We start from the raw sequence: 19,712 nt of genomic DNA on the forward strand, positions 1-19,712 counted from the left end.
GGTCATCCATCTGTATATACTCGGAGTTTCAATCAGTGAAGGACTTTGAGATCCATTGGGGTTAAAGATGGTGTACAAAGGTGAGTTACTAACAATTTTATGCAATAGGACCTCTTACATGAACATACAGCTCTGCTTCACACCAGCCTGAGGGGACTATGGAGTGCACTGGACTTGAGTCAATATGTTACATAATCCTAACTGGACTTTAAGTTAGTCTGCTCAGGCAGCTGCCTACTGGGGTGATCTTGTTTGAACAGGACTGGCAGGTTTCCCTAGCATTACAAAGGAACATGCCATACAGAGGCTGGGGACACGGAAAATTGAAAAAACACCCTATGCAACTTTGGCCAGGTGCTTCAAGCTCCTTACTCTGGCCTCGTGGCCCCAGCACATGTCAAGGCTCACCAAGGACAGAGAGGCACTCTTTGGCTATGTGGGGAAATCCAGGCATTCCTTGCCCCCGCCTGTGTTTTCACTGTACGTGGTTTAGGTGATTTATTGCCCAAAACATATTGGGAAAATTCCTTCCCTTTCCAGTCATGCACATAAGTGGATGCTGCATTCTCCAGGCTATTATGTGTCCTGTCTGTGGAGTGTCCACAAGCCTGTGGATTCCTCACAGCTTGGCTGCCTCTCCGTCAGCCATCAAATAGAAGTCAGAGAAGCGTCTGCATATATTTTTGAACCATGTGAACAGATCAATATCAAATGGAAGCTGGTTCCAAGGCTCACTGCTTACAAGGGTCACTTGCCCTTTGCCCATACTACTCACTGGAAGTGATTTCTTTGATTTTCTTTGTTTTCAAAAACTGGGCAGAATGTCACACTGCTGAGAGCAATCGGCCACATGTAAAGAATCTCACAGCTTGTGAGAGGCCAGGGGAGAGCCTATTCTATATAGTGGTCCTCACATCCACACTGCATTGAAGTCTTGCAGAATCCTTCTGCACAACATCTCAAAGAGATGGCCTTTCCTATCCATCCACCCAGCCAAAATTGTCATCCAGGCTTTCATCATCTCAGATCCTGGTGATTGGAACACGCTTTTGTGGCCTTGACAAATGCAGTCTCGCCCTGCTCAGAACCATTTGGTTTGATGCTACAAGGATCGTTTTCCTAGCCTGTTGCACTGACCGTGTCACCCTTCTCTTTGAATCCCTCCATTGGCTGCCTCTTTATTGCATCAAACATATGCTGCTTGTCTTCGCTTTCAAGACCTAGCCCCACCCCTGTCATCTCTTTTAGTCCATACTGAAACGTCAGCTCCCGCCTCTGATCAGCCCTTGGTGCAGCCTCCATCACTCACTCATTCAATTTTCAAACACGCACTCGTGCTTGGGAGGAGCTCCCCGTAAACAGCCACAAAACGAACACATTCATTATTCTCCTTCAAATTGCTCCTTCAAATCGTGTGATGCCTACAAAACGATTGACAAGGGTTAGGCTCTTGGTGTGCTGAGACCACCGCCTGCCATGCTGACCCACGCTGTCTCATTGTTTCCATGGATTCCCCCACTGTCTATCTGCATCCATCTGTCGTCTCTTATCTTCTGTTCAGATTTGTTTGCTCTTTGGAGCAGGAGCCCATCTTTGTTGTGTGTTTGTATAGCACCTCGCACTGGGGCTGCAAGGTGCCATGGTAATACATATAAGAACCTGCCTGACCTAGTTTGGTGTTAAAATATGTGGGAGGACTCGCTCGAGGGAGATTTTGTTTGTGCACCTGTCTGCTTTGGGAAGTTCATTCTTTCACCGGCCTGGCAGTCACAGTCATTCAGAATGAAGCCGATGGGCATTGCGCAGATGGACTCTTCTCACATGATCTCAATGGAAACTACTTTTCCTTCAAACCCTCTCACCCCCCAAAAAACAACAAAACCAAAACTGAAATGGAGAATTCAAAAGTTTATCTTTGAGAGCAGAAACCCCTTAGGAAACAGGTTTACAGATGACTGGATCAGATGTTGCTAGAGGTGTATGGAGATTCCTTGTAATCTTCCCTCCTCGAAATCATAACATTTCTTTCCTTTCCTGTCTTTAGCTTCTTTACCCTCTCTGCCCATCCCCTCTTCCTTAAATCTCCTCTCTCGGACATAGGTGCAGTGAAAGAAAGTTCTCTGAGATGCAGCAAGGAAATCAAGTGAGATGGACTGAGACCTGGAGGGAATGGAGTTAAGATTTTAAGGAGAGAGGGAACTGAGATGTTGAGGAGCTCAAGGTGGGAACAGTGGCCTAGATCCTGAAAGGTATTTAGGCATCTAACTCCCATTAATTCCAGCAGGAGTTAGGCATTTAATACCTTTCAGGATCTGGGCCAATGTACTTTGGACTTTGTAGAATCTGCCAGAAACCACAGGCAAGAAAATAATTGGCAACTAAATATTAAAGGCCCACAATTACATATAAAAATGTGTGTGTGTGTTCTTGCAAATACTATACAGCTGACGCTGGGCTTGGGGCCAAATTTCCTTAGTGGGAGGGATGAAGTCAAAGTAGGGAGGTGTCTGGGGCACGGCTGTGTTCTTTGCCCTCATTGCTGTCGAGCAGTCCAGGGAGAAGCTGCGATTAAGGTAATGTCTTTTTATAACACGCCACTTTTGTTAAAGCTTAATAGCAAACTACCTACGCCCAGGGAAGGGGAACCACTGCGGGTATTTACTATGAAATACCTGCCCTTTATTTTCTCAGGCAAGGAAGAGTGCTTCTGCAGGAATAGCTTTCCTCCTCTTGCATAGGTATTTTCATGTAGTGGAAGCTACTTAGGGTAAACTCTGACATACAAAGACATAGAATGAAATGCCTGTATTGTTTTAATAGAGTAGGCTGGGGAGAGAATGAAGTCTCCTTTTACAGTGAAGTTGTTCTGTAAACACAAATGGCTTCTTTATAACCAGGAGCTCCTATCCCTGTAAAATTTGCAATGATCAAGCTGTGTTTTGCAGTGTGGGTGCCCAGACACTAGAGTGAATGGTGCTACACTTCAAAACAAATTCATTCTTAATATTTACCGTTTTTAGTAGCATTTAAATAAAAGGGATGGGGGTTATGTTTAAATAAATTCCGGGAAAGAACGGAGGCAGGGCAGATTTCTCAGCTGCCCTACCTGACCCTGGGAAAGGGCAAGAGAGCAGCTGGTACCCCAGAGACCACTCTGAAATACACTGACATAGAGAGACTCCTATAGGCTGAGCAGCTGTGTTCTGTTTGCATGTTTTCCATAGGTTTTTTCTATGATTTGTATGAACATAGGGTCCTTTGTTAATCAGGAGTCCCTCTGCCCACTGCTACCTATTCCCCAACTGCACCCATAATCTTGTGACTTTACGATCTCAGAATTAATGAGCAGAGGATTAGTACCCTTGCCAACCATTGCAGGGCACCGGCAGAGATGCCAGCTCCCTGGGACGGGTGTTCTAAACCTGGGCCAAGCTGCAGCTCTACCTGCTGGGAGGGTTGAACGAGCTGCATGTAAATGCCTATATACCTGTTTATTCAAATGAGCTCTACTTGCTCTGCTAATATTGACTCAGGATCAGGACTGTACCAAGCTAAATGGGTCAAAGGGAACATGCCTCTTGGGCTGGCCATGCCTGAACCTGCAAGGGCCCTACTGTTGTTTGCAAATTTGCAAAGTAATTTACCCCACACCCTAGACTGCAATGGCTCCTTCATTATCTCTTCCAACCTTGTCTGTCTCTACCTCCATCTCTCCTACACCTAGTCCCTCTCTTCCAGCCCAAATTCAATGCTTTGTCTACTCCTGATCTCGTATCCATTGTCATGGTGCTGCCCCAGGCCCCTACATCCACCTCCCAGGTGCTGCACATCAAGTGCCCCTGTTCCAAAGGACAGGTGAAACTGCACCTCTATGTGAAATACAGATCCAAACACTGTACGCTTTCTTTTGCTTGTTCTATATCATACCTGCTGCTCAGGCCTTTAGGGTATGTCCCCGCTGCAGATGGGGGTGTGACTCTCAGACTAGGTAGACAGACACATGCTAGCTCTGCTCCAGCTAGCGTTCTAAAAATAGCACTGTAGACATTATGGCACGAGCTAGCCACTCGAGTATAGACCCGGGGGGTGGGCAGGCTCAAACACGGGTGGCTAGCCCATTCTACAACCTCCACACAGCTATTTTTAGGGCACTAGCTGGAGTCAGTCTTTGCAGGCAAAGAGGCACACTATCAGCTGCACTGTAGACATACTCTTAGATTCTAGTCCCTCAGGCATGGACTTGCTACCTGTGGCATAGCTGCACAGCGCTGGGTACCATCAGGGCACTAAGCTCCCACAGCTCCAAATAAAGTCACGGGGCTGCAGGTGCTCAATGCTTCTGAAAATCAGGCCCTAAAAAAAGCAGAATGGGCTGCAGAAACCACAGACAGATGGATTAAAGCAGGTGTTATGGGGTAGTGACTGGTTCTGCATGACAGGGACATGCACCCTCCCCCCCCCATTGCACCTACTCTGACACTATCCCCACTCAACACTGCACTCGCTCAACAGGGACCCATGTCTGCCCTAATGTGCCCACCCTGACTCTCCTCCCACCCCACCAGGGACCCACGCCCACCCTGCTGCTGCACCCACCCACACATAACCCCCACCCCAACACAGTGCACACCCTGGCAAGGACCCACATCCAGAATCCTCTACACACTCCGGGTGCTTTGGAGCAGGTGGGTCCTTCCGCTTCCTGGGTGTGTTTGGGGAGGCATCAGGGTGACTCTCCCCAGCGTCCCCTCCATTCTCTCTCTCTGGGGGGGCTGGATTCCCGCAGCGTCCCCTCCATTCTCTCTCTCTGGGGGGGGGGGCTGGGTTCCCCCAGCGTCCCCTCCATTCTCTCTCTCTGGGGGGGGGGGCTGGGTTCCCACAGGGGCCCCTCCATTCTCTCTCTCTGGGGGGGGCTGGGTTCCCCACAGGGGCCCCTCCATTCTCTCTCTCTGGGGGGGGGCTGGGTTCCCCACAGGGGCCCCTCCATTCTCTCTCTCTGGGGGGGGGGCTGGGTTCCCCCAGCGTCCCCTCCATTCTCTCTCTATGGGGGGCTGGTTCCCCACAGGGGCCCCTCCATTCTCTCTCGGGGGGGGGCTGGGTTCCCCACAGGGGCCCCTCCATTCTCTCTCTCTGGGGGGGGGCTGGGTTCCCACAGGGGCTCCTCCATTCTCTCTCTCTGGGGGGGGGCTGGGTTCCCCCAGCGTCCCCTCCATTCTCTCTCTATGGGGGGGGGCTGGGTTCCCCACAGGGGCCCCTCCATTCTCTCTCGGGGGGGGGCTGGGTTCCCCACAGGGGCCCCTCCATTCTCTCTCGGGGGGGGGTAGGTTCTTCCCCCCGAGGTCCTTCCACTATCTCCATGGGGGGGGGGGGGTCCCTATATTGGTTGGGCCGGAAGTGCGGCCACGTCCCTACCTGGTCAGGTGACCGGAAGGAGGCGGTGTCAGCGCGGGGGGGGGGAGAGTCAGGTGGGAGGCGGGCTGCCCGCAGCTGAGGCGCGGCAGAGTCAGGTGGGCGGGCCCCGCCCGAGCGGGAACCAGCGCCGGAAACTCCCCCCCGCCCCCTTGCGCGAGCGCGGCCAACTCCCGCCTGCAGCCGCGGGGGGTCGTTGCCTCGCGCTGCCCGCAGCCCGGCCGCTGATTGGCCGGTCCCGGGGGAAGCGCCGGGCCGGCGCCCCCTGACCGCCGCCTCTCCCGGCAGGTCCCCGCCCGCCATGGAGACGCCGGAGCAGACGGTGGCGCGCGCGCGGGCCGCGTTCCGCTCGGGCCGCTGCCGCCCGTGGGCCTTCCGGCTGCGGCAGCTGCGGGCCCTGGAGCGGATGGTGAAGGAGAAGGAGCCGGAGATCGCCGCCGCCCTGCACGCGGATCTGCACAAGGTGCCCCGCCGATCGCCGTCTCTCAGGGCCGGAAGGGACCTCGGGCGGTCATCCGGTCCCACCCCCTGCTGGGAGCAGGGCCAGTCCCCCATAGGTGCCCCAGATCCCTAAATGGCCCCCTCAAGGATTGAACTCCCAACCCTGGGTTTAGCAGGCCAATGCTCAAACCACTGAGCGCCCCCTCCCCCCTGCCCGGGGGGGGCCTGGGGCCAAGACCCCGCTGCGCGGTGCCCTCAGGGGCTGGCTCCGGGTTCAGGGCTTAAAACACCCCCCCCCCCCCGGTTGGAGGTGGGTGCGGCGGGCCTGGGGTGGCTGTGGCCCCCCTGCTCCCTGCAGGCTCGGTCCAGCCTCCTCTTCCCCCTGGGCGATTTCAGGTCTGGGCCGCTGCCTGCGTCTGGGCTCAGGCTCTGAAGCCGGGGCTCGTCTGTTGTAGACATGTGTCTTCTGGGGGCATCCCCCGCCCCCCGCAGTCGGGCAGTAGGTGCGTGCGCCAGCCGCCAGCCTCGGCTAATTAGATTTGCCATCATCCTGCCTCTTGCTCCGGGTGTCTCCAGTAACGTGGCACCCCTGCTGTGGCGCTCACTGACGGAGCACCCTGCTCTCTGTGACAGAGTGAATGCAATGCATACAGCTTCGAGATTATGGGAGTGTTGGGGGAGATCGCCCTGATGGTGGACAGGCTTCCTACGTGGGCCGCCCCGAAGCCTGTTTCGAAGAATATATTGACGCTGACGGATGAGGTCTACATCCACCATGAACCGCTGGGCGTGGTCCTGGTTATTGGGGCTTGGAACTACCCCTTTGTCTTGATTATGCAGCCCCTAATAGGGGCCATCGCAGCAGGTATGGTACAATCCTTGTGCCTTGTTTTGTTGGCCTTTCCCGTCATCCTTTCTCCCCTTAGTGTGTTCCAGGCTCAAGCAGACAACACATTGTCTTGACTTTTGTCTCTTAGGAAATGCTGTAGTGATCAAACCTTCAGAGATAAGTGAAAATACAGCAAAGCTTGTAGCTGAGCTGATCCCACAGTACATTGACAAGGTCAGTAAAAGCCAACATTCCTGACAGTGCTGTTGTTTTTAGTTATTCGTTTGTCTTGTTGTGCCTGGGCCCTGTGCAGATACAAGCTTTGTATCCGTATCTGATCCACGATCCACAAACATGATCCGTGGATATCTGAGGATATTTGCAGGGCTCTAGACATAAAATTTAGATCCGCATCCATCCGTACACATTGTCCGCGGACATAGTGGATATCCGTGGGTTTGCATGGCTCTGCCAATCCAAGTTCCATCTTGCTAGGTGCTATACAGGCATGTAACAAAGATGGTCTCTGCCCTAAAGAGTTTGCAGGTGGATACAGCAAACAGACAGGGTGGAAGGGGAGCACAGGCCAACAGTGAGACTATTAGGAACAACAGGATCAACAGAGGGGAATTTATGGAGGGATTAGAAGGAAAATAATGAGGTGGCTTTGCAGGTGTCCATGAGGAACTCATGCACGAGGGAATGTTCCAGGCAGTTAGTGTATTGTAAAGTCAAGCAGACTATTCGCCTTTCCGTTCGCTGTCTTGAACTTCCTCTGAAGGACAGGGTTCTCTGTGGGACCAAGTGTGGTATCATTCCTTTCAGGTCCTGCTTCTGTGTTAGAAATTAATAGGAGTTTTGCTGTTGACTTCAGCAATGACAGGTTCAGGCCTCCTGAAGTTTGTCATGAATGGTGACCTGCTCTCTCCAAAAGTATCCAAACTCTGCAAGCCAGGATGCTGCAATTAGGATTATAGCACAAAGGGGATCCCAGCACTTTTGCATCCTGACAGCTATTGTGAAACCTTGCTCTGTGTAAATAGGATTATTTTGCAAGTTAACTCAGGCACTGGAGAAGGATAGCATTACTGTTTGGTAGCACCAGGGTTGGGGAAGCAGCAGTATTTCTAAAGTGAACAGCTGCTGCTTTAGTGCTAGTGACATTGAATCAAAATGTTGCAACGACTCTTAGTCTGCAGTCATAGCTACTTGGGTGTAGAAACCTGGCCGTTCCTGGCCATCTCTGGGGGGCTAGTGGGTCTCTGAGCGCTCTATGAGAGGATAAAGGCCAGTCCACCTCTGGGCCCATATGTGTCCTACCAATCCCTCTTAGGGTGAGATTTGCTGCGCTGCTTGTGCTCCTCTTTAAGGCAGGTAAATGATTCTCATATCCTAGCCCTGACAGGACTTGTGGTGTTTGAGTGTTAAAATCTCACTGGGGATAGATGTAAAAACTACCAATTTGATTGGCCCCAGCTAGGAAACTGCTTCAGCCTCATTTTGGTGGAGAGCTGCCTTGAGATCCCGAAACCTACTAGAGTTGGCACAATAGGATAAGTGAGGGGTGGGTCCCTGCAAGTGGTTCTGTATTGGGGGGAAGAGTCGAGAGGTGGCTTGAATGCCAGACTTTTTGCAGACTTTCATTTCCCATCTCCTCTATTGTCTAGCTCTGTGCAGGGCTGGCAGGTGGATTGCCAAAAGGGAATTCCTTCATCCCACAATATTAAATCAAACCAGAGTCTTCTATTCCTTTTGCAAGGGGAACTGTTAACCAGCTTCTCATTCAGCCTGGTTTTGTCTGCGACCCAGTTAACATGCTGCAATTCTTCCCCGACTGCTGCCACGGAGCATTTCATTATGTGTCCTTTCTTACAGACAGTTCAGGCTTCCCCTTCTTAGGAACACAGGACTAGTCACGTTGGATCTGACCCAAGGTCCACCTAGCTCTGTATCCTGTCTGACAGTGGCCAGCACTAGATGCTTCCGGAGGTGCAAGAACCCTGCCAGAGGCAGACGTGTGCTAATCTTTCACCTACCTGAGGTCTCATTCTGGTCTCTAATAGTTAGAGATTTGCTTAAGCCCTACAGCATGAGGTTTCCTACCTGCTGGTGGTGGTGGTTGTGAAGCACTAATGCCTGCTAGTACCTGCACGTTTGACTCCATGTGTCTGCTATTTTGAAGAATGGGGATGGGATGGCACTCCCTGACTAGAAGAGAACAGGCTCCGTGAGCTCGAACGCCGGGCAGTAAACACTTCAGTGTAGTCCATGCCTTGCTAAAGGAACTCTAGGTAGTGGGATTATCAGCAGCAGAGGCTTAATTCTCCCCCTGCCCCAGGCAGCATTAGCAAGTCAGCCCTCTTTTTAATGAGCACCGCCAGATGGCCCAGGAGACACAGTTGCAGTCTGTTGCAGGTATTTCCTGCGATACTGCAGTCATGCCTGTTTAGACAGTTGTCTAAAGATAATGAAGCCATGAAAGTAAACCAAACTTCCCATCATGCTGTATTGTTGTGGTGTTTAATCCGATGACTTCTACTGACACATCAGTAAAAATGTCCAAGAGCTAAGAAGCAACTGCCATTTCCATACCAAAAACCACTGCTGTTGGCTTTGATTCCATCTTGGCTTCTGTAACCTGGTGCTGGCAATAATTGCCTCCCAAGTGGCTGTAGCTTTGTTAAAGCAATTGGTGCTTTGCTTGAAGGAGCCAGACTCTGAATCTGGAGTTAACCGCTCACATCAGGCATGGGAGACCTTTTGCAGTGTTGAGATTTCCAAGCAAACAGCCCAAACGGGATGGGGGCTGCATTTGCAATGAACTTGCCATGCAGCAACAGCAAAGTAACGATATCGTGTTACAAATCTCTTGACATTTATTGCACCAAAGTCAAGTCAGTTACACAAACGTCTTGCTATTTCTGTCTGCATTTGAAGGACCTGTACCCAGTTATTAATGGAGGGGTCAAGGAGACAACTGAGCTGCTAAAGGAGAGGTTTGATCACATCTTCTATACCGGGAGTTCCCAAGTGGGCAAAATTGTCATGGAAGCTGCTGCCAAGCACCTCACCCCTGTCACTCTTGAACTGGGTGGAAAAAGTCCGTGTTATATTGATAAGGACTGCAATATTGAAATTGCCTGCAGGTGAGCTCATCCTCTAAAGGTTCAATTGCTGGGGGTGGGGTGAAGTCCATGAGGAATGTTTGTGGCTTACAGCATTGGACACATGCCTCCGTGACTATGGTGGTGTCTTATGGCTGGGCTGTCCTTTCCTACACTGGTTTCTCTCTGTCTTGGGATATTGGTTGGCTCTCACTTGATCCCACTTCTGCATGTTTGAGTTTTAACAAATAGAAACTGAAAGATGAAACTTTTATTTTAGCATATTTGGCTCTGTTAATGTTTTTTAAAAGCTTTTATCTAATTAGTTTAAATAAATTAGATTATACTTGACTGACCACATTAGGCGAGAGAGGAGACTTTAAAAGGTGAAAAATTAGCTTAATCTGCCCCCTCGTTATTTAAATAGACCCCAGTCTTGCAAGTTGCTCCATGTGCAATACTGGCAGGATTGAGGCTGTGGTTTTGGATTTTTGTTTGTATCATCCCATTCAGTTTCACAGCCATCCTGCAGAATCTAGAACAAAGGGCACATGTCCAGAGTCCCGCAGCAGCGATCTCAGAGTCCCGCAGAACAGCGATCCCAGATTGGTGTATGGCAGCTGCCATGCCTTGATGGGACCCTGCTCTGTGAATTATTGAGCAGTACAAAACCAAATATTTAGGGAGGTCTGTTTTAAAATAGGAGGCAGCATTCTTTAAAGCAGCTGTTAGAGGCCTAATTCAGTAACTCCGCTTACTATGGATGCTGGGGTATTAACATTTTTCTTGCAGCACAGCAAAAGAAAATGGCTCAGATTGAAAAGTTGTGGAGAAGCAGCATATTCTATTGTACGCTCATAACTCAGTTCTCCAGTTGCCTGAGCAGAGCTTGAGGATCTAGTATGGGGGCCCCAAGGTTTGTGTTAGAGCGCAGAGTTCTTTAACACAAGAAAATCATAGCATGGTACAAATGCTGTTTAATCTTGTAAAATGAGACTAAAACCTGTACTGTTCGTACAAACGTACTAACGGTCTTGCTAGGTAGAGACTTTGGAAGGCTGCAGCCTGTAGATATGACCGACTGATCACCAATGCTGATGCAGAATGTTACAGAAAGATAGTTACTGTACCTTGTTCAAGGCTATTGCTCTAACTCTTGGCTATTTTTAATTAAAGCAGCAGACCGCAGAGTTCAGGTGCTCTTGAATTGCTGGAGTTTATGCTGCAGTTGATCCATTGCGGTTTAGCATCTGCATGCAGCATTGGCTTCAGAATCCTCTGTCAGCATCAGCTGGGGGGATCCTCTGACTCGTAATGGGGGTCCCAATGAGCTTGGTTTATCTAGATTTCAAAATTTGTTTGCTGATCACTAGAAAACAGCATCATGGGGGTGTAATCTCTGGTAAGAAACATCCCTTATCTCCCCCCACATGAGTCATCCTCCTGCAGGGAGGTGTGCTCCTGGGAGAAGCTGAACAGCAAGATAGTAATCACTTAGAATGGTTCGGGATGGATGTGGTGCGTGGGTAGTGCCCCATGTAGAGATGGCTCCTCTTGTCAGTAAAACACTAGTAAATGGAGATCAACCCTTTTCTTCCGTCCTTAGACGAGTAACTTGGGGGAAGTATTTGAACTGTGGGCAGACCTGCATTGCCCCCGATTACATCCTCTGTGACCAATCCATCCAGAACAAAATAGTGGAGAATATCAAGAAGACTCTCAAGGTAAGTGTTAAGTGATGCTTGCTTTGCAAATCTGCAGCTGCTTTCACTGTAATTGTAGCTCTGTGTGTTTTGCCCCCGGAGTTCCCGTAATTACGAACCTGTATTTCAGGCTCATGATGGTGTCAAGTGTGTGCTTTGGAATGTTTGTAAACAACTTGACAACTCCAAAGCCCTTGTCATAGCAGTGCCAGGTCTGGGGACTTACTCTGTCAGATGGCCCGACTTGTGTTTCCTGGCATCCATTCAGTTTTCCCAAGCCTGTAGAGTTTCAGATCTGTGCTGTGCAAATGTAACTGGAAATCCATACCTGCTGAGAGCACACTAATACATTTCAAGGAGATGACAGACACTTCCGAGGCTGAGAAATGGCCTCATCTGAGTAATGACAGGATTTGCAGCCTTGCAGTAGTCCAGCTGATGTCTGTGCTGACCCTGGCCTAGGCGGGTAGGTGCCAGATTATTGATCAACATGTCCAATTTTTAAACCCCACCCCCTTTTCTTTTCTTTTTTTTTTTTTTACAGGAATTCCATGGGAAAGATATAAAAAAATCTCCAGATTATGAAAGGATCGTCAACAAGCACCACTTTAAAAGGCTCGTGACGCTGCTGGAAGGGCAGAAGATAGCTTATGGAGGAGAGACTGAGGAGGCTTCGTGTTTTATCGGTATTCCTTCTACATTTGCTTGGGACAACAGGGTGGCATATAGGTGTGACCATGATCCTTATGCCCAGCTAGTGTTCTCTCCTCTCCGAGCTGATGTGTAGTCAGACTTCTGGCTCATTTGGCCTGTGTTTAATCCAGTTGGTGCATAGGATTAAAATAAAAAGCAAACACATAGGAATATCTCTGCAGCCTAATGTTCCTACAGGAGAGGTGTTTCTGTCAGCTGTTTCAGTGTTTTGATATAGCTATTCATTCTCCTCATGTCTAGTATGAACAAAACACTGGTGAATGGCAGAATAACAGACCAGCTTCGGTTTCCTCATTTTCAGGTCTCTTCCCCTCCGCCCCAAGCTTTCAGACTCCTATTAATCTGTACAAATCTCTTCTAAGTCACAGAGACTTCTGATGCCAGTTTGGAAGTCACACCATGGTGCAAAGCCTCTGGTTGTGCTCAGGTGGTGCCCACACCACAGCCATGAGGTCTGCCTATTGCCTTCCCTTTTTACAAGGGATAAAGCATGGGGCTGGGATCCAGGAAACCTGGGTTTGTTCTCAGCTCTGCCACTGACTTCCTGTGTGACCTCGGGCAAGTCACTTGGCCTAACTGCTAACGATGCATACTGTAGCCTGGTCCTATAATAAATGCCAATTGGTACTCAGGTAAGGAGAGGAGTCCCCTAAGGTTCTTGCCCCAGGATCAGACACAACAGAGTAAAAACTGACAAGTTCAGTATCTTGTAGGGAACCCCAGGCTGTATGGGAAGGGCACTCACCTGGAGAGCAAAACACAATCTTAACCACCTTTTATTAATACAATTAATAGAGACAAGAAAGCTCCAAACCACAGAAGCAAATAGCAATAATAGAGCATTAGAGAAATCTTAACGGTTATTTCTTGCCTAGCAAATGCTCATACTTATATACCCAGACCCCTTTCTTGGAGATCTGGTGGTCAGAGACAAGACAAAGGACCAGCCCTGTTTCCGGCACGCAAAATGGGTCCGATGGTCCAGATCCCCAGTGCTTGAAGATAGGTGATAAAGGATTGAAAGCTGGAGGGCTAGCTGCCTTCTTCACGTGGGTTCTTGCTTATATAAGGCCTGGGAATCACCCTGAATGTTCATACAAACACTCTGCCTCCTCTGTCCATATCCAGCTTCCTCACCCTTATAATACTGGGGTGCCTTTCCCTGGTAGGCTAGCATATTCATCCCTATTGACTCATCCCTATTGCTAAAGCAAATTTGTGATTAGATGTCTGCCAACAATCCTGTCCAAAAATATCCAAGCTTAGTATCAGTTCAGTATTCCTGCGGTTGCTTAGTCTTATGTCAGCTTGTCTCATAAGCAAGCTATTCCCAGTTCCTCAAAATCTAGGGTGACCGTTGGCCACGTTATTTGTGCTAAAGGTCAGAGGCCTATGCTTCACTTACGCTAACTTGCTTAAGCCAGTGTCTTACAGGATGCCGGCCTGTAGGTTCCTTGCGTTACTGCTCGTGAAATAAGGCTAATCTGGCCCTACGGGCTGCATACCCACTTTACTAGATCAACAAAACTGCATTTATTTTCTTTGAAAATTGAGATGGGGAAACTAGCTGTGCTTGACCATTGCTGAGCTAGATGCAGGAGAGCAGGAGGGGCTTCTTGAGCAGAGCATTTATTTCCCTATTCCTAACTCGGTTTTCTCCCCTGTCTGTCGTAGCCCCGACTATACTCACTGATGTTAGCCCAGAATCCAGGATCATGAAAGAAGAGATTTTTGGCCCCCTCCTTCCTATCGTGACGATAAAGAGTGCAGATGAAGCCATTCAATTCATAAATCAGCGGGAGAAGCCACTCGCCCTTTATTTATTTTCCAATGATAAAAAGGTAGGTCCTGGGCTGCACTGCGCAGTTGGACACACAACTCTGCCCTGTTTATTATAAACACAGAGCCAGGTTCATCCTTGGCACAGCTTCATTGAGTGCATTTGGCTTTAGCTCATGTTAAACCCCAGCTCTTGGGTCCTGTGGAATCAGATATTCCCAAAGCTTCTGGAACTCTGGGGGCAGGAAGTAACTTAAATCAATCTGTTTTGCCCTCACACCCGGGTGGGAACGCAACATAGATGGGTCATTTTGGCAAGCGGCTTCCCACCACTCCACTGCTCGTCATAATAGGTCAGGGTGACCAGGCTCTCAAAGTGGGTCAGGCCTGTTCATACACCACCAGCCGAGTGTTATGTAAGAATGTGTAGCTTGGCAACATAGCAGAGACTGAAATACTAGCTCAGGTAAGGACACAGTCAGTAACAGAGGCTGGTAATCTTTCATTACAATATTCGGCAAGTTGAGGTCTCCGGACTTGCAAAGACTGTAGCTAGTACAGATCTTGTACAGACCATTGAATCAGCTATTGCTAGTGGGAACGTGATAAAGCCAAATACATTATAACCAAAAGGGAAAGGGGTGTGTGTGTGTCTGCCTAGGAAAGCTAACTCTAACCCAGCTGCTGGTGCAGTTCCACGGAGGGCAGTGGGGTTGTACTCGCATAGCTAAGAGAATTTGTTGTCTTGAATCTGAACTCCTAGTTCTAAAACAGGAAAGAACTCGGTTAATGCAGAGTATTAAGACTCTGTACAAAGGGTAGCTCCTCCTGGAAAAGACAGTTATCAGGCATCTCAAAGTCTGAGCATGGAAGGATCTTGTGCAGTCAGCACCAACTTCTTCATTGTGACACTTGGCCCTAGTTAGCCTGCTTGCCAGCCCTTGGAATACAGCTGCTAATTCAGCACTCTGAGATTTTATTACATTTATAGCCATATAAAACCTGCATCCTTTATGGGTGGCTTCTTAGGGCATTTCCCTAGTTGGCCAGTCTCTGGGTTCTCTCAGGGGAACTTTTCAATCCTTTCTTAGTCAGAGCTGACGAATTAGCAGCTGAATTGCAGAGCTGTGTGATGTAACCCTGATCATGCACCCGTTCTCACCTCTTGATGCTCACTGCATTTAGCTTTGAAATATTAGTCCCTTTAAACATTTCTAAAACTTGACTCTATAGTGGTGATCTTAAAACGTTCATCACAATGCTGTAATCTGACAAGATGCCAAGGAAAGTGTTGGCTGCTACATGACCACTACATGGTGCTGTTTTGGAGACTTCCAGCTCAAAAATTTTTGCCCATGAAATGTCGCTGGAGAAACAGAACATTTCTGAAGCCACAGGTAGTAAACTTGATGGGCGGGTTCCCATCATCCCTAAATTTCTTTGTCAAGATAGTTTCTATCACAGTGTTGATCATCAATCTAAAACTTTATACTGAACGCAGCCGGTGGGTTATCCGGTATTGTATCGTCTGTTTGTGTTTTATTAGTTGATCAAAAGGATGATATCGGAGACCTCCAGCGGAGGTGTCACTGCAAATGATGTCATTATGCACTACACTCTCCCAGATCTGCCCTTCGGTGGAGTCGGTGAGTTACAGGAACTTTGTGTAATAAACCATGAGTGTGCTGTGTAGAGCTGATCTCTGTATCTTAGCCACTGGTTCTTTCCAGTGATCTCGTGATGGATCAGAGCCTTGGAGTTCTGTACAGCAGGTGGCCCCTAGTCCTTCTTAAAAAAATAGACAGATAGCAGGTTCCCATAGAAAGGTGCTGGCCTGAATTCCCCCCGTTTATCCTCAGAACAGGTAGACACACACCCATAGGCAGCTTCCAGCGCATACACCTGCACTGCACCAACATTCCTCCACCCTGGCCTGGAATGACCTCTTCTGTGGATGAGCTGCTAACTCCGTTTCCAGGCCCATTCAGTCCTTGGTCTCTCTGCTGAAAATGCCATCAGGGGGTCCTGTTGTGATGTGGACACCTGTCCTCTGGAAACGGGACTTAGACCCACCAAAGGTTTGACAGGGGGCAGGTTACTGAAGAGGAGCTGGGTTTTGAAAGGAACTTGTCTAGTGAATTCCCACCTATGGTGCACATTCTGTGCCTTTGTTTTCATGTGGCACACTGCAAGCCTGGATGTGCCTGACTGATTAACTTGCCCAACCAACTGCATGCTAACTAGTGTGTGTGTTGACACATTCAGGGAACAGTGGAATGGGCAACTACCACGGCAGACACAGCTTTGAGACCTTCTCCCATCGCCGCTCCTGCTTAATTAAGTCTCTGACGATGGAAAGTATGAACAAAATCCGGTACCCGCCAAACAGTCAGAGGAAGCTGGACTGGGCAAAGTTCTTCTTCTTGAAGCGATTTAACAAAGGCCGACTGGGGCTCATTGCCCTGGCCCTACTGGGAGCCATACTGGCTGCAGTGATAAAGGTGAGCTTTGGGGCTCTGTTTTTCTGTACCATTGTGTGTTTTAAATGAGGGTTTATTTCTGAGCCCATTTAGCGCCAGGAGGTCCCACTTCCCAGCCTTGCTCCTCTCCTAGAAGCTGGTCTACTGTAACTTTTGAGCTGAGATCTGTGTGACAGCAGGGCCAGCCAGAAGCACTCAAATCTGCTTCTCTCTCACTTATGCTAGCAGGATCCAGACTGGTAACAGAGCTGAGCTGATTCTTGGGTAAACCCTCTGAGTCTGCTAGGCCATTATTGCTCTAATTTGATGGGTAACGTATGAGAAACTGAGTCCTCCTCCTGAAGAACAGGGGTTGGGACATGGCTGGATGGGATCTGCAAGGGCTGCATGAGCTGCTTCCGCAACTCTTTCAGCATGAGAGCTTTCTTTGGGAGTAGGTTGGCTACCTGGCTAACGAACTGAATATGTGGCATTTGCAGCTGCGTATTACGTACAGGGATACTGTGGCGGGACTGGGCTGAGAGGGGAAGGTTGGCTTTTGGCTCTGCTGCAGACACCCCCTGTGGATGTAGGGATACTTCCCTCCCTCCCAGAGGTGCTGTTGAGCTCTGGAGCGGGGGAGCAGGGCTGTCTGGGTGGCATGAAACTCTTTCAGTTTGGAGCAGGTGGAGGATTCAAGACGGTCCATTGTGAAAAATGTCTTAAAATTCCAAATGAACAGCCTCCAGTAATGCAGCAAACCAGGCCGTACATGCTGCCTTGGGAAAGTGAGGGTAACCAGGGGCTGCGTGTGCTGTCATGCCATACAGCATACATGTCAACTCTGACTTGTGAATCTTTCCTGCCGCAGCATGGGTGGACTTGGGGACAGAAGGGAATGGTAATTGTAGATCAGTATGTCAGTAAAGACTGGTTGAATTGGAATCGCCATTGGGGATCACATCCACTGTCCCTCTAGTGCAATATCCTGTCTGACAGTGGCCAGCCAGAGGTGCAAGATCCCCACATCAGGCAATTGCAGGCTAATTGTTGCCCACCATTAGGTCTCCACTCGTCAGAGATTGGCTTGATGAGCCCTGAAGCACACAGTTTTCTGTCCCTTCCCGAATTCTTTGTTACCATGCACTATGGAATGAGTTCCCTCTTAACCTATTTTGCCAGTCTTGTGACCAACTCTCTTTAAAATAAGGCCTTGTTCTGCCATCTCCCCACACCTCGTTACGTGCCTTCTCAGTGAAGAGGGTGACTAGAGGCATTTTTAAAAGCATTTGGGTTTTCCCAAGGTCAGTGACCTGTGCTGAAGAGAACAGCCCTGGGTGGTGCCTTGGCAGTGCAGAGACTGTGCTGGCTCAGTCATTGCTGAGGAGCAGCAGGTTTCAAAGCCCTGCTAGTCCTGCTGAAGCAAGATAGGACTTTCCTTGTGTGGCGTATTACAGACCCCGCTTGTAGAGGGGGGAATCTTTCAGAGCGGCGGATGTGGGTACAGCCTGGAGTGATGCAGGCTTTCCTTCCGTCCATCACTTTGACTCTCTACCCTTACAGCCTGGTCACATGGGGGTTGTGAAGGGATGATTCTTCTCTTGCATGCAGCATCTAGGCTGTGGATTCTATACAGTACTCGAAGTAAGAGTCAAAAGGGGCATGATAATAGGGATTAAGAGAATGGCAAGTGGGCCAGGAAAAGCAGTGTCTATTGGATCTAGAGTCTGTTCAAGTGGGGAATGCGCACCCACCTTTGTTAATATCTAGGAGTTGGAATTTATTCCATCTCTTTGCTGAAGTTATACAATATCTTTCTTTGCCTTCACAGGTAGCCTACTCCTGAAGAAAAGAAGTGACCTGACCTGCTATAACCAAGCCGCAGTACTTGTATCCTGACCGCACACTTTATGTAATGACCTTTTTCCGCTTAAGAGTTTTACTTTTTTTCTATGAAATGTGAAGTGCACAAAACAATGAGAAGTAAAGTAAGAATGCACTAGCTAGTAACTGCTTGGGCTGGCACTTCATGTGATTTGAAAAGCCATGCGTCAATAAAGGGATTAATGCAGCAGTGGGCGTAAAGTATTGGTCATGCAACCAGCAGTGAGTTAGAAGAGAACTGCAAAGCAGGAAGCAGCAGCACCCTCCGCTGCTACTCCATGCTGTATAAAGACCACGTCAAAGGCAGTCTGCGTATGTCTTCTCAGGACTATCACCTTTGCTGGAGAACTAGAACTTGGGCTTACATTTCAGTCTGTGAGCCATCACAGTTCAGTTCCTCCAATGATTCTTCCAGAGTCCTCCAAAAAGAGGGAAATCAGGACCTGATCCACTTAATGTAAAGAGTAAAAGCCCAAAATAAAACAGAAGTAGCCTTTTTACATCTTAATGGACAGAGACGTTTTCTTTACAGTTCTTCCCTTTTCTGGTACCTTCCTAGGGTTGTAGTAACTATCTTCCACACCTCATAATTAGTGTGGTATCTCTTCCTTTCTGGGGTGGTGGAGACAGAATTGGTCTTGAGTATTAGTAAAATCTGACTAAATGTACATTGAGGCTGCTGCTCACATTCTAACCCAGAACATGTGTCCTTAGAATCTCCCCCAGAAAAAGAGATTGTCCACTTGTTAGCCCTGTGATTTAATCTGACCGCACATTCAACTGGCTGCAGCTTCCGAAGTGAAGGACCTGCTACAGCTGCTAGAGAGTCGCAGGGTCTCTCTGTCGTAATGCTGCAGTCACTTGTGCTCCTATCTGCCAGGCTTGCATTCTGACATTCAGGTGCAGTGTTTAGTGCATTAGGAATTAAGAGAACTCACTCGTGGCATATTTCCATTTGCTGCTGGAGAGAAACCAGAACATACTTCCAAGTGAAGTATACCTAATCCTAGGAAGGCATCAGTTAATTAACAGGGGACGTATTTCAGCTGAAGGGGACAATACTGGATAAACTTAAGCACTAGAAGAGGTTCCAGCTTTTTAAAACAAATATTTTTAAACAATAAGGAAAATAAACAACTTGATATACTATTAAATTTAACTAAAGAATTTATATTGAAAAATGATTTGCCTTTTGTTCAGTAGATATAAATGTATGATGTTTAGTTAAATATATATATATATTTTGAACGTACTAAATAAACACTGCCTGACAAACAAGAATGAATTGAGCTTTGTTGGTTCAGTAGAGGAGGCAATACAGATAAGTACTTGAGAGGGAGTCAGGAAACCAGGTTTATATGCAGTTCTGCCACCCATTCACTGTGTGATC

The 19,712-nt window shown here is 48.6% G+C and overlaps 1 protein-coding gene and 1 long non-coding RNA gene across 2 annotated transcripts; one reads left to right on the forward strand and one right to left on the reverse strand.

Annotated features, from left to right (window-relative positions):
- Positions 1–1,888: 1,888 nt before the first annotated feature.
- LOC142069466 (uncharacterized) lies at positions 1,889–5,704 on the reverse strand. The gene is made up of 2 exons (XR_012665310.1): positions 5,413–5,704; positions 1,889–2,160 (listed from the first exon to the last, which is right to left on the reverse strand). It is a non-coding gene; the product is annotated as an uncharacterized LOC142069466 (long non-coding RNA).
- Positions 5,705–5,710: 6 nt separating this feature from the next.
- Positions 5,711–19,603, forward strand: ALDH3A2 (aldehyde dehydrogenase 3 family member A2). Its single transcript, XM_075120680.1, has 10 exons — positions 5,711–5,872; positions 6,484–6,715; positions 6,828–6,913; positions 9,617–9,825; positions 11,390–11,507; positions 12,031–12,172; positions 13,875–14,041; positions 15,526–15,625; positions 16,245–16,480; positions 18,270–19,603. Exons 1-10 carry the CDS (start codon positions 5,711–5,713, stop codon positions 18,282–18,284), a joined length of 1,467 nt encoding a protein of 488 aa, XP_074976781.1. The 3' UTR covers positions 18,285–19,603.
- Positions 19,604–19,712: the final 109 nt, after the last annotated feature.

This window comes from Caretta caretta, chromosome 17, assembly GCF_965140235.1.
Source record: "Caretta caretta isolate rCarCar2 chromosome 17, rCarCar1.hap1, whole genome shotgun sequence".
Taxonomy (NCBI): Eukaryota; Metazoa; Chordata; order Testudines; family Cheloniidae; genus Caretta; species Caretta caretta.